This window comes from Perna viridis, chromosome 4 (assembly GCF_037379345.1).
Source record: "Perna viridis isolate PV_CMFRI_1.1 ecotype Kerala chromosome 4, ASM3737934v1, whole genome shotgun sequence".
NCBI lineage: Eukaryota > Metazoa > Mollusca > Bivalvia > Mytilida > Mytilidae > Perna > Perna viridis.
The window spans coordinates 17,052,185-17,067,362 of NC_142448.1; the positions used below are offsets into that span (position 1 = coordinate 17,052,185).

Here is a 15,178-nt window from a genome sequence, read left to right on the forward strand (position 1 = left end):
TAAACTGACATTCTTACAATTTGAATGTTGATATCATTCTAAAAGATAGTATTTGTCCTTGTTCTATAAAAGTCACATTGAAACTGTTTAGTCCTAATCTAAAGGAACAAAGGTATATCTGCAGATTAACATTCAATTTTCTGGCAGCATTTGCAAACATATGCCCTTTTAAAATAGAATAACATTAAATCTAAGCAGCCCCACCCAGGCATACAGACAGTTTACCTGCTAGTTTGTATCCAGGTTTCTGACAATGAAGACTGACCCCAGTACCTATTGTATAGAACGTTAAAGTTGGTGTCATTCTGTAGACATTCAGGCTGGCAGGAGGTTGGCATACACTTGTAGCTACAGACACAGAATGGTAGACAGAAATGGCACAAATATAATATTTGTATATGATGTAAAATCATTATCATTTTATTTTATGAATGTTAATTATATAAAAGTACTAGTACTTCAAATTGCTATAATGATTACACATAATATGTAACTCTTAAATCATTCATCATCTACAGTACCCTTTTATTTTTACTGAAATAAGAAAGAAGACATCAAGTTAAAAACCATTACAACTGAATAATTGATGTTCATATTTTGATGTGCCAATTGAAAAACAATATATACATACAGACACAAATGGCATTTCTGCCATCCCACAGTCCATCAGGCTGGCATGTTCTTGTTTTTGACCCTATCAGCTGATATCCACAGTCACACGAGTACTCAGCAACTGCTCCTATTCTGGTAGAGATGTAAACTGTCTTCCCATTTGCTGGATCAGGTATAGCTGGACACATTATCTCTATAGAGGAAGAAAAATGTTTTTTGTTAGATCCTTCTTTTCAGAATATTAATATTCTTGTTATTTTTACAACCCAGAGGATCAAAATTCTAATACATCAGCTACATGCTGATTGAGGTATCATACCAAAGTTCTGATAGTATGAAAATTTCTATATTTTTAAAGAAATCATTGACTAGGCATCACATTTCAAATAAATAATGAAATCCACCACTGAAATTTACCTTGACAAATAGGTGTACTTCCAGACCATTCCAATCTACCGGTGTTATTAACAGGTTGACAGAATCTTAGCTCCACACCAATCAGTCTGTACATGTTATCACAGGTATAAACAACAACAGAATTGTATGCCCTGGTACCATTCAAATAGACCACCTCTCCATGGGCTGGATGGGGCAATGGTGTACATACTTGGTCTACGATGGAGATTTATGGGAAAATTCAACAATAAGTTATCTGACAGCTTGACCATGCCAATAAAACAGTAACATGTTTACAGTTTCCTGGTGATTCTTCACGTACAAATTATTTGTAAAATTGAAGCAATTTTCATGTATCAGCTAAATCCTTGTCAATGAATGTTTTTAAAAAATATGATTAGCATGTTCCTGTCCTATATTTATAATTAAGAAAGTACAATTAAATCAATCCTGCATCTGAATGATAATTGTAATGTGAGAATAGCCAAGGATACCCTTTACTACTCATACTTTCCTAATACATGCTCATTTCTGTAATAATACCTTGACATGTAGTGACTGTATCATTCCATGTTCCATCAAGTTGACATTCTACAGTAGCTGACCCATCAGGAAGGGTCCCTAAGGGGCAGTGTATAGTAATGATCGTTGGGGCAATGTAGTCTCCAGAGTTGAGTGGTAATGTATCAGCCACAGCTATACCATTGTTACCTACTGTAAACTTTGGACATATAGCTGAAATAGAGAGCATCACTTATGGAAGAGTAATCAAGGGAACCAAGATTCTAGCAGAAATCAAAAGAATGTAATCCAGAGACAAAGACCAGACAAGAAAAACAGACAAACACAACAAATACATGTTAAATTTGCTATACAGTTTTCGAAGACTTGACTTGTTTTGAAATTGATGGGACTTCATATTGTAATAGCCAAAAGGAAGGCATTCCTTGTTCTTTTATATTGTAATAGCCACAAGGAAGGCATTCCTTAATACCTTTTTATATTTGATTTACATCATACTATCATAAGCTTAAAGTTGTTATGTTTAGGTTATATTTTGGGAAAGGTTTCATTTGATGAAAGTTTCAAAACAAAAGTAATGAGATTTATGGGATGGTAATAATATGGGTTATTTTTGTTGAAATTAAGGAATCTTATGTGTTTGAAGATGAATGTTTACCTTTCAAAAATGCAAGCTATTTGCAGCTTCACTAGAATCATCATATTTTTCCTATTTTTTGCATTATCTTCAGAAGTAAGGATTTCATAGACTACTTTCATTTTGTCAGCATGCCGGAATAACCGGAAGTTTTATTTTTAGATATATTGATTATCTTTATTTTTGTTAAAAAGCAGACATGTTTCACATCACAATTAAAGTTTAATAGTTTTAAAAATATTTATCTGAAGCTAAAGTTAATTCACTTTTACTATTTTCAAGGAACTATGTTTACAATCAGCGTTCATGTACTTAGTGTCCTTAGCAACATTGTAATGAGGTCACGCATAAGTAATTAGTTATCCTTATTCAAAGTTTTATGCTGGGAAAATTTAAACGAAGGTTGAATTTACAGTTGTAATAGTTTTCGTATTGAGCCAGCTAGGATATGTTTACTCCTTTTTGAGTATTTTGGGATCCCAGCCAAGTATGAATAATTCTGCCGGCATCCAAGAGTATACAAGGCAGGAAGCTGAAGCATCATGTCATATCACATCAGTCAGTACACCTGTCAACTTACTGAAGACAAGAATCTTCAGAAATTAGGTACATTACCGTTATAATGATCGGAAATGGATCTTTAGCTGACTAAAAGTCGTAAATAAGCCATTCAAAAATATAATACAAGCTATAATAACTATGTGCTGTCGCGTATAAGCAGTACACATATTCCAGGCACTGTAACTATATATAGATACCTCTACATTAAAAACAGCAATGGCAACTATTTACTTTCAATTCGATTTTCACAAGTTCAACATTAAGATTCTAAAGATCAACCAGTCATAAAATAAGAAGAAAGTTTTAAGTTAAATTTGTTTTCCAACATTAGATATAAAAGTAGTTTAACAGGATGCGATATCCCACCACACCGACGCTCCCTGCCTTATACTCTATAGTTATATATAATTGGAGAATTCAGAAGGCCATCATTATCTTTGTTGACTTACAGAATTGCATATATTTGTATGAATAAAGATGAACTTCATTTAATACAATATTGAAGCAGCATATCTTAATCTTATTGTAAAAAAAACAAGGAGCCCTGACAAATTTACTTATGGAGGACCACTCGCCTGTCTATGACAATATTTATACTGGATATATTTTCTGTTAAAGAATTTTTATTTGTGGGTACCAATTCTATGGTTCATGGATCAATTTCAGTTTGTAGATTCTTGAATTTAAGGGTTTTGCAATTCTATCATATAAACAAATAAGAAAAATTCTTTTTCATTGAGAACCAAATTTTGTGGATTGCAACTCCCCACTTCCCAAAAAAAACCTCATGAAAATTGGTACTTCATGAAATATGACACTACCACAAAACAACTTATATGTATTTTTACCTATACCCTGTCTTTGATCAAATAAGGAGACATCTTTACCTATACAAGTACTGTTAGGTCGTAGTACTTTACGTTTGACCACTCTGACAGTACTGTCTGTGTACAACTGGTGCCCTGCATCACATTTACATCTGTAGCCTCCCTCATAATTCTCACAGATATCAGAACATGGGAACGCACTACATTCATCTGAGTCTGAAAAGGATAGTAAAATACTAGTCAATAGTAAACAAAGAATACATGATCACCAACTTAAGCCTTTAAGTAAATATAAGTATGCAAGATATAGCACAATATAATAGGAAAAATGCACGGCCAAACATCTGTTTAAGTATAAACTAATATCTAAATGTGAGAAATTAAACATCTCAACCATATCTTAGTAAAAGGTGAATAAAAATTGTCTTGTCTAAAATCTTTCATTTTTTTAAATAAAGGCCACTAATACTCCATTGTATATTTGTTCTATTCTTACTTATAATCAAGGTACAGGAACAATCCGAGTACTATGAACAAGTAATCAAGGGAACCAAAGTTATAGCAGTAATCAGTACTGTTGTTTGTGGGGTATCAATTTTCACTGTTTTCACGCGTAGGCCAAACCATGAAATTTGGTTCCCAAAAAAAAAGGAGATTTCCATAGATGTGTAAACTGAAAACCCAAAAATCATGAATTCAAGAATCCACCAACTTGTGTTTCTTCCCTAATCCACAAAAATTGGTATCCATGAATTAAAGTACTTTCACAGTATTAGGAAATTATGGCATACACACCTTTACAAACTGTATAATTTCCAGGTGGATTCTGGTAACCATGGTTGCAAGCACACCTGTAGGATCCAGGTGTATTTTGACAGGTGTGTATTCCACAAACTGTGTTATCTGAACATTCATTGATGTCTGTAAAGAAAAACTAAACCTATTCAATCTAAGCATTAGAGATGTCATTGAAGTAATTCAGCTGCATAACAAGATTTTTTTAAGTTTCAAAAATTCATCTTATTCCTATATACTGTTAACCTGGAAATTTTTACAATGTGTGCAGTCAACTTTCCTTAGCACAGTTTTGAAGGTGTGATGGTTACTCAATTCAAATGAAAAAAATATTCATGACTGTTATATTATCACATTATAGGTCTTACCATTAAAACAGCGAAAATTTCACAGTTCACAGAAATAGGTTTTATTTATATCTTTTACAGATGTTTCAGGTGTTCTAAGTGAAAATAGGTGACAGTTGTATCACAATTATACATTTATTACTACACAAACCTTGGCAGGTTGGAAGTGTGGTGTAGATGCCATTTAAACCACAGGAAACAACCTGTTTGCCAAACAACTTGTATCCATGGTTACAAGTAACATGAACAAAACTTCCACCAATCACAGAATCTGTTATGTTAGTATAGCCATTATGGATGTATATTGGTGGACACAATGGAGCTGAAAAATAATATACAAACAAATATAAAACATTTCTCCTACAGCTTTTTCTTTGATAATTTTAAAAATATAAATCACTGATAGGCACAAAACAGAAATTACCCGCATGAAGAAACAAAAATTAAAACTCTTTTATGACGTCCAAAAACATTGAAGTCTTGCATCTGAATAATTCATTTGTTGTAGTTTTTTTATAAGTAAGGACTTCAGAAAAAAAAACTCCAGAAGAGGACACTTAGAATTTAAAATGTACAATACAGTGTTCTTAAGAGACTAAAAGTAGTATGTATAAGGCTCTGTAATAAAATCACTACTTTTTTTCTACTGAATTGAAAAAAATCATTGCAGTCCTTACATCATTTGTCCATAGACTGGGTCAATACATTTGTAGACGAAGTTAAATATAAAGCTACAGCCCAGTCCTGAAACAGATACAGCTAAATCTGAATCAATTCCAGTGCAATACTTACGTATACATTTAGGGGTAGATTTAGACCATGTTCCATTCCTCATACAGTACACCATAGAGGCACCAACTAATCTGTAATTATCATCACAGCCATAGGACACTATGTCACCATAACTAAACTGAGATTCTGATGAAGTTGTGAACTGTAACTTGTCTGTTACAACAAGCTTAGGACAATTGTTTTCTGAAATAAATAAAAACAATAAATCTGATGATTTCTTCTCAATTCATTCTATGCTATTAGAACTGTAAATTTTTTTTTATGATTCTTAATGATTAATTAAATACTTCAAGACTGCTATGTTTATTTATCATTTTATTCTGTAATGTTGTTTTTTATCAGTTTTTATTTTATCTGCATCATCTCGTCCCTTTGATCAAGAGCTTTAGATCTATTTAACTTTCAACAGAACATCAAGTAACAACTGATATTGTATACTGAATTTAAAAAAGGTGTCCAAGCAAATTCCAGGCGGTGGGTGACACATGACAAATTTTTATCCATTTAACATCATAAATACATCCTTACACAAAGTGGGGAGATGGTTTTAGATTTACAGCTACGATTGAAAAGAAATAAATTCCACAGAAAGCACTGAAATTCATTGAGAAAAGGGAAACAACTCTTTAATTTGGTTGCTTTGTTATGGAACTTAAAAAAAACATTTCCCAAGCCATCCATTGTTGAATTAAAACAAACTTTAAATTATATGACGTACTTATGATATATATATTACATTGTAACAAAAATTCAGTGGGATAAAATTTACCAATATCATAGGATCTGCCTGATTTTTACATGGACAGCCTTTTAATGTCATCTTACCATAACAAACAGGAAGTGTCCAGTGTCCATTACTCTGACAGATACCTGTAGAACTATCTAAGCTCTTATACCCAGGATTACATCTATATTTAGCTTGTCCTAGGTAATATGTGGAACTAACACTAACCAATTCCAGATGGATGGGTATGGTTGGTGATCCACAATTAATTACTGAAATAGAAAAGACAAAATGTTCTAACCAATAGCTGTTCATTGATATATGAAGTGAAGTCAGTTTAAACCATAATCTACTTCTCAATACAAAATTTTCAACTTCAGAAATCCAAAAAAATCATACTCTTTACAATCAGACATGAAGTTGCACACATCGACGTGCTCTATATATCCCTACTCGTTACAATCATAGAGCAATAAGAATCACTTACTACATATGCTCCATCTATATATATGAAGCCACACACCAAATTTGAAATCAATCTGCCCATCCATTGGAGCCCAGATTTTAAAGACAAAAACTTTCCCTATCATTCCACATAGTAAAAACTGACAAAATACAACAAAAAAGGAAGTTGATATCCGACAGCACCCAAAATCATTTATAAAATATGAAGCTACACACCAAATATGAAATCAATCCATCCACTGGGAGCCAAAATAATGGCAACAAAATTTGGAAGGGCGCACAAAAGAGGGATGGACAAGGTGATATACCAGGAACATATGACATCTAACATATACTGACCTTTTTTAAAAAAAATTATGCATAACCTAAGAATTATTGTTTTAATACTGAAGTACAGTCTTCTAAGACAGGATACTCAAGAAAGAGAGCACAAAAATACTTTCCTTACCATCACAAGTCGGAGGAGATGCTGACCATCTACCACCAATATCACAGATAAGCAAACTGGTTCCAGTTAACTGGTAACCACTATCACAGCTAAAATGTACGTAAGTACCAAACTTTGTTGATGATGAATTTTTCTTCTGATGATCTGATAATGGAAGTGTTGGACAATCTGAAGTAAAATAGAGACATACATTAAAGCTTTGTTTATAATACCTAATGTTATTTATTGATTACCTATTATAATCTTAAAAAAATTGCAATGAAAATGGCTTTAAGTCATAATGTTTCTTACAGTAAGTTTTTAAAAAATATTTCATTCATCAATGTTTGAAAAGTAACCAAGCATAATTACAACACTGAAATGAATTTAAAAACAACAGAGATATCAAAGCCAATCAATTCAAATTAACTAATTTAAATGAGCTTACTAACATCAAAGATAAGCTTTCCATAATGTACATTACATATGATTTACATCAGAATGTCTATTTATTTTATAGTGATTGAAGTCCTATTGATCTTATGGAAATGAACTAGGTGCACCATATGCACAGAACTGCATTACTTAATCACACCATGAGCCATTATTCAAATTCAAAGACTGAATATCTATTGATCCTTGAAATTTGTTTGCAAGGCATAAAAAAGTAAAACTATTGTCTTATCTGTTCAGTGATTTTATATATCCAAAGGGACATAACTCTGAGTAAATGACATATAAAACAAGTGATTTTATATATCCAAAGGGACATAAATCAGAGTACAGATATCAAAATCAAAAGACTTTTGTTTACTTTTTGTTATATATTTACCAAATGAGACAGTGAAGGACCAGCCATTCCTGTTGACCTGGCTATCAGTATAGAAGTTGATATGGAATTGTCCTGTAGATATCTCTATAGGAGGAGGTATAGTGTGGCCTGAATGTTGGTAGAATGTGTGATTGTCTGTTGGCAGAACCTACAAATTGGAAATCAATATTTTATGGAATAAACTTAAAAAATGGGAGATCCAGTATATTGATAGGGTGATATGTGTGACCAGAATCTTGTAAATAAATTCAAAAACTTATTTGAATAACATTTAGAGGATTCTCAAAGATAAGTATGACCTTTTTGTTCACAAGTCAGTTGAACTTTTCATGGGTACTGTACTGAATTTTAAAATTTTTACCTCCTGAATTCTATTACTAAAAGATAACAAGTAAAACTTGTTAAAAAAAACTTTAAACTTAATTAAGTTTCTTGAATACTATAAGGAAAGCTCAGTTAGCTATAAATTAGAAACTTAAAGGGAGATAATAATTGGTTCATACAGGAAACATGTATATTTACCGTTATGTTCATAATATCAAATCCTCTCTCAGTATCAAAATTATCATCAAATAAGACAAGTAAATCTCTTTGTGAAGGGTCAATGATTGTCCAGTTACAATTCAAATTGTTTGGATATTTGGTTATACTATATCCAGGGGACATTACTCTTGCATAACCATTGAATACTGTATTGTTGCAACCTGGAAGAAACAGAAAGAATTGAAGAACATGACAAATAATCAGTTTTGTTAAACCAATTTTGAAAGAAAAAAAAATTAATTAATTTTTTTTTGAAAGATAAAATCAGATTTGTTTAAAGTGTTTCTACTTGTTACTTCATAAATGATTCAAATCTTGTCTGATCAATTCTTTTACAGCACAGATTCAATACCAAACATGAATATTTTCATATTTTAGAAAAGTCAGACACTGATATAAGTTAAAGAAATTAACTGAATTATTTGATACATATCTCAAGACCGATACTATTATTATAATTTCTATTACCTCTATGATATGTGGTATTATAATATGTATTACCTGTATGATATGTGGTATTATAATATGTATTACCTGTATGATATGTGGTATTATAATATGTATTACATGTATAATATGTGGTATTATAATATGTATTACCTGTATGATATGTGACATTAAAGCCAGTTCCTGTTCGGGTGTAATCTGTATAAAGCCTTATAAGGACACTATGACTAGTCACAACAAATACCGGAGGTAAAATGTCACCGGTATAACGTCCATATAATGGCGAGTCAAGTGATTCTCCTTGTCTTATTTCAATGAAATCTGAGGTATCTAAGGTCAAACTGTTAAACTAAATACAAAGTATTCATTATATTAATGGATTAGTAATGAATTCATTTCAAACTTCTTAAAAATTGCATAAAATATTGACCATAGGAATATTATATCAATGATTTATTTTCGTAAAATGAAAGTTATTTGACATCTGTGCTATTCTAAGTAAAGTCAATGTGAAACATTGCACAAGAAAAATATGACCAGATCCTTTTTTTTTTTTTTTTTACAAAATGGGGCTCTAAACTGAGGCCATAAATACAGGTACATTTTTCTTTCAGTTCCTAGCCTGTATAGTTAAGATGATGATAATTTTGATACACCAACTAAGATCCTCTACTATACAGTACATGGTATATCCAATGTAATGATCCTAAATAATGTGATTTGGATTCTGAGTTGCAAGCCATAATATACCATGTGTTACATTTACCTGTAATGATATGAGGTCCAATGAATTGTCTGCCATGATAAGCCAATCACAGAGGACATTGTTAGGATATGAATTGGGAAAGTTTGGAGAAGAAAACCATTGTGCTGTCCCTGATGCATTTAATGTACTCCCACACTCACTCACAGGTTCTGTAATAGATAAAGAGAAATCATAGTACAGAGACAAAGGGAGGTAACTTGTATACTATAGTCCGTATAATTGTATAAATCATATATTATATGAATCTACAATGTCAGATAAAGTACAGAAGAAGTTTTGAATTAAAATCTTCAAGAGACCTACAGCAAACAGTAAAAGTCCACATATTACAAAGCAGAATATTTTAATGGAATTTAAGATTGCACCAGACATCTTTCATCCATATAAAATAAGCCAAGAACTGGAATAAAGACAACAAATTGGAGCTGTCAAACTCTATTAAATGGATAACATAATTATAACCATAAATTTTATGATTGAATGCAATATTTAGGGTTTCTTTTACATTTTTTTATCAAAGAGTTTTTTCAATAATGTCAAATTAATGGTTTTGATTTCCATCCTTTTAATAAACTTAGAATGGTTATCAACCAACATGTCTTTTGCTATCTACTAGTGAAGAAAATGAAAATGTGATGTTAATCTGGCCACTTAACATCAACTACCTATAATAACCAAGGACAAGATACAAACTTTGACAGATTTATATGTGACACACCCCACAATTTACATAAACAGGACCTTTATGGTAATAAGCTTCAAATGTTCTCTAAATACACAACATAATTACAGTAAAGTGACAAGGCAAATAAAGTGCCCATTAGGTAGATGGCTGAAGAAAAATTATATTTATAATGTTACCTTTCCTATGGAATGACATTGTATCAATCTAGACTGAACTTTTTTTGCTAGTTTGACAAAAGATTTTTGTTGTGATTACATATAACTACATATGAAAGGCCAACAACAGAGCACTGTCAAGGATACAGAATACCTGTCACATCATACTAGTAGAATTATATCTTTATTTTACCCATCCCCTGAAATGATCTTTGGGGAATATATAGGAATCACCATGTCTGTCTGCCTGTCCACATTTCTTGCAAGTGCAACATCTTCTATACAAAGGATTTTGACAAAATTTTGTAGGAAAGTTGTGCATTATATGTAGATGTATATGAAGAAATATCATTACTGTACAAGGACTCCAAAAAGCGATTTTCCAACTTAAGGGTTTTCCATGTTAGAAGTTCTCCTTAACCACACAAAAGACTTTAATGAAATATCGAAGGAAGGATGGGCATCATATGTAGATATGCATTAACTTATATAATTATACATTGTAATCATGCTTAATTGAACTTGATGAGTTTTACATTTAACTCCATTTGAAAAGGGGGGATATTCTTTTTAAGTTTTAATTACCATACATATGGTTTTTTTCCGTTTCTAGAATCCTTCTGCTGGTGAAATTTGAGGAAGATATAGAATGATGGAAAAAACTAAAATTAACTAGAACATCTCAGGAAAGGGTCGCAGCTTGTTTACAGCATATACCCCAAGACTGGCCAGGAGGTGGTACAAAGCTTAAGTAAAGTCAGTATGGTTTTTGAATACCATTAATTCCTTAATTCTCTCTACCCTTGTAATCTGTCTCTGTCAGGTTAGTGATATTAATCAGTTTTACTTATCAATAATTTGCTGATCTTTAAATATACCTATAAAAATAATTGCCAAATAATCACATCTCAATAATGTCACTGAGTTGTATATGATTGAATCACCTCCTACTGTGAACTGAAAACCTATCAATCAAAATATTAAACCTACTGATTTGTTTCCTTACAAAATATATTTGTTTTCCATCATACACATTTTCAAAACAAACTTTACAAATAGTCTTGCATGCAGACAACACTTCCTGCTTGCAAATTAAAGGTAATACATCTTATAAATAAAACTATAGATGTCACTATCACTTAAATCTGCTAAGTTAATTATTCATACTCATTTATTCTTCTGTTTTTACAATCTTCTAAAATTGGGAAAAATCATATTTTTATCTATTTCTTTAAAACAGTAATTAAATCAACATACAAAGAAAACTTCAGTACAACATGAAAGTAGAATAGATATTAGTCTAACCTCAGTACAACATGAAAGTAGAATAGATATTAGTCGAACCTCAGTACAACATGAAAGTAGAATAGATATTAGTCTAACCTCAGTACAACATGAAAGTAAAAGTAGAATAGATATTAGTCGAACCTCAGTACAACGTGAAAGCGGAATAGATGTATGTCGAACCTCGGTACAACGTGAAAGTAGAATAGATATTAGTCGAACCTCAGTACAACATGAAAGTAGAATAGATATTAGTCTAACCTCAGTACAACATGAAAGTGAAAGTAGAATAGATATTAGTCTCTCAGTACAACATGAAAGTAGAATAGATATTAGTCGAACCTCAGTACAATATGAAAGCAGAATAGATATTTGTCGAACCTCAGTACAACATGAAAGTAGAATAGATATTAGTCTAACCTCAGTACAACATGAAAGTGAAAATAGAATAGATATTAGTCTAACCTCAGTACAACATGGAAGTAGAATAGATATTAGTCTAACCTCAGTACAACATGAAAGTAAAATAGATATTAGTAGAACCAATTATTTAGAAAGATCTACTTTAATTTCAAGAATACTCCAATGAAATGAGTGTGGAACCTCAGTAATTTCGAGGGCATCACTCCATGTATGATATACTAACATAATCAAATATAGACTATTACAATTACTGGATCTATCCTGCTTGACATTTATACAGGTTTATACCAATACAAGAAGTGAGTAGATAGGGTGGTTTAGAGCCTCAGTAATGTTGGGTGGAGTAGTAATTGATCTAGTTATCAATCAACCAAAGGATATCCATGATAACTTTATAAACACTACTATTTTCAAATAGATTTATACATGGCATTTTAACAAAGTGCAGTGTGTTTTGTTAGAACACCTTTGAGATTCATTACCAATGAACCACAGTAACACAGCCATTATGTAAAGAAATGGCAAAGTTGAACATATTTGAGAACATCACAACTATTGAAAGACTATAAAAAATAATGCAATTAACAAGAAATAATCAGCATTAAAAAAGCCTCCATGATGGGGGGGAAAAATTATGTAATTATAACAGCAACAATCATTACAAAACTTGGACACAGGGAAAATAAACAAGGAAGAGGAAAATGTAAATGATTAATTGTCAAAGTTAGGATTTGACTTTCTTAAAAAAGAAAACACAAAAATGTCTAATACCACTAAGTCAGCTAAAAATCTAAAAATAAACTTGAAAATAACTAATTAGCTGAACCATAATAATTCTTCAAAACTAAAATAAAATTTAAGATTGAATCACAGGAACTGTTTATAGGAATGGAGCATCACTGACGTTATATGTAGATGTTCTGAAACATGAACGGCTCAAAATTGTTCTGTTGGATGTGATGTATTCCAGAACTAACTTCTGCCATTTGGAAGTGATTTTTAATTTGTAACGCAAATGCAGTGTGTATGTTATAGGAAGTCTCACATATTCCCATTTGTGGAGATATCAGTGATATAATAACATAGGGGTGCATTATCATCAGAGTCAAATGTTATTTGAGTACACATAGTTCCGTCACTCACAAACAAAGCCTCAAAAAATACTATACTAAGTACAACTGTTTATTGAAATTTCACTGGAACCCTTCATGGACAGAAGGGGGATAATTGATTACATGGGTGTACTTAAAACTAATTAGCCTTAAGATAACAGAGCACAAAGTTACAGCCAGACCTCTGTCCTACTAACTTCAATGTCAAAAGATTAATTACTATCAAATGGTATTGTCTGCATATCAAACAAAAGTCAATGACTGTATTTGGTGACAATTTATACAACTTATCTCGACAGTTATTTGGATATCGGGTGGAAGACCTGTTCATTTACCTGACATATTGTACCCCTTATATAAATAAATCTCTCTGATGATAAGAACAAAACCATGAACAACTTACAACTTAAACAAATTTGGATAAAACATTAATATTCTGAATGTGTCTAAAGGAAGCATTTGTCTTATCAAAAATTCATTAGCATCATGTTAATTAACTAAGTATTTAAACATTATATAAATCGGACAGATGATTCACAAAGATTCTTTTCAACTATCTAAAAGTAAATGTACTTTACACCAACTTTGGAATGTTTATATTACCCTGAAAAGGGATGAAAGAAAAAAAGCAAGATATATTGTTATTTTGTTTCTCTCCAAAATGATCACCACTTTATTTTCATTTTAGCACTACTGTTTAACAAGTGTTTAAGCCAGTATTAAGAATATCATCAAGTTGTCAGTCTACACATTTCCTGAGAGGAAAAGGTGCAATTCAATATTAGAGAAATGAACATACTAAATATTGTAGTTATACATACACTGAATATAAAATGAATCATAATGTATCACACTCAATCAAAGGTGATTCAGTACTTAACTTGAGCTTCATTCAAATTAAATGCATTTTTACAATAGTTAATAGTCCAAAGTCATACCTTGAAAGAATCCTTCTTCCTATATCTTGAGGAAAAATCTGATTCTCATAAAATGTATTTTGTATAATAAATAAACTTTTGTTTTAGTCAATAAGAGCTTGTAATTTTTAATTTAATTTACAATAAGACCAATTCAAAATATGTTTTGCACTGAAACCAGTGAATATCACTATAGAAATGTCTAAAATAATCACTAACTTATTTTCAAAATTAAAACAGATTTTATCAGCAGATTATAGAGACAAGTTTAAAACACACACTAATTAACAGTAGGAAAAGTAAGAATACATTTTCCCGAAACGAAGGCATACTCTCTGACACTAAAAATACAAAAATATATCAAAATTTATGAATTATTCAACAAAACATTCTAAACACCTTAATCAGATTTTCTTTTCAGAACTTAATAAATGTCAAAGCACCATAGAAATGTATTTAACAGAAAGACAACCCATCAACGCCTCAGATCATATCTATTTTATTTGTTATTAAAAGCATCAATGTGCTTCTTTCCAGTGCAGCTTTTACTGTTGATAAAATAATCACTGAGTGCTACAACTCCACCCATCATACCATCTGTTGTAGTGTAATAGTTAGTTAAACCCTAGACATGTCAACGATCGGCAAATAGCAACAGCTATAACAAAATGGGAAAAAAAAGTCAGAAGTGCAAAGAATAGATTGAAATGAAAACAAAATTCTTTAGTTATAATTCAAAAATCATGTCTAACCTGACTACATTCAGGACACTTAAGTCACAACATTAAAACTCTTGATTTAAAATTCATCTCTGGAGAGATTTTCCCAATACATGGCTCCTATATAACCAATTTGGAATGACAAACAGATGTATTTTCAGTGTTCAATAATACAGTACCAGCAAATGAT

At 31.3% G+C, this 15,178-nt stretch overlaps 1 protein-coding gene across 6 annotated transcripts in view; it reads right to left on the minus strand.

Moving 5' to 3' along the window:
• The window catches only part of LOC148619100 (uncharacterized), an 87,416-nt gene that overhangs the window by 49,202 nt on the left and 23,036 nt on the right, over positions 1–15,178 (minus strand). For all 6 annotated transcript variants that reach the window (XR_015921543.1, XM_088578636.1, XM_088578634.1 and 3 more), the window contains exons 9-22: positions 9,694–9,842; positions 9,081–9,276; positions 8,460–8,641; positions 7,938–8,085; positions 7,127–7,294; positions 6,315–6,485; positions 5,490–5,672; positions 4,849–5,019; positions 4,351–4,476; positions 3,616–3,771; positions 1,552–1,743; positions 1,030–1,224; positions 632–805; positions 226–348 (exon numbers count right to left, since the gene is read on the minus strand). Coding sequence is in view for 5 of the 6 variants with exons in the window: in XM_088578636.1 (XP_088434762.1) it covers positions 226–348; positions 632–805; positions 1,030–1,224; positions 1,552–1,743; positions 3,616–3,771; positions 4,351–4,476; positions 4,849–5,019; positions 5,490–5,672; positions 6,315–6,485; positions 7,127–7,294; positions 7,938–8,085; positions 8,460–8,641; positions 9,081–9,276; positions 9,694–9,842 (2,334 nt within the window). In the remaining variant the exon portion in view is untranslated. The remainder of the gene's footprint in view (positions 1–225; positions 349–631; positions 806–1,029; positions 1,225–1,551; positions 1,744–3,615; positions 3,772–4,350; positions 4,477–4,848; positions 5,020–5,489; positions 5,673–6,314; positions 6,486–7,126; positions 7,295–7,937; positions 8,086–8,459; positions 8,642–9,080; positions 9,277–9,693; positions 9,843–15,178) is intronic.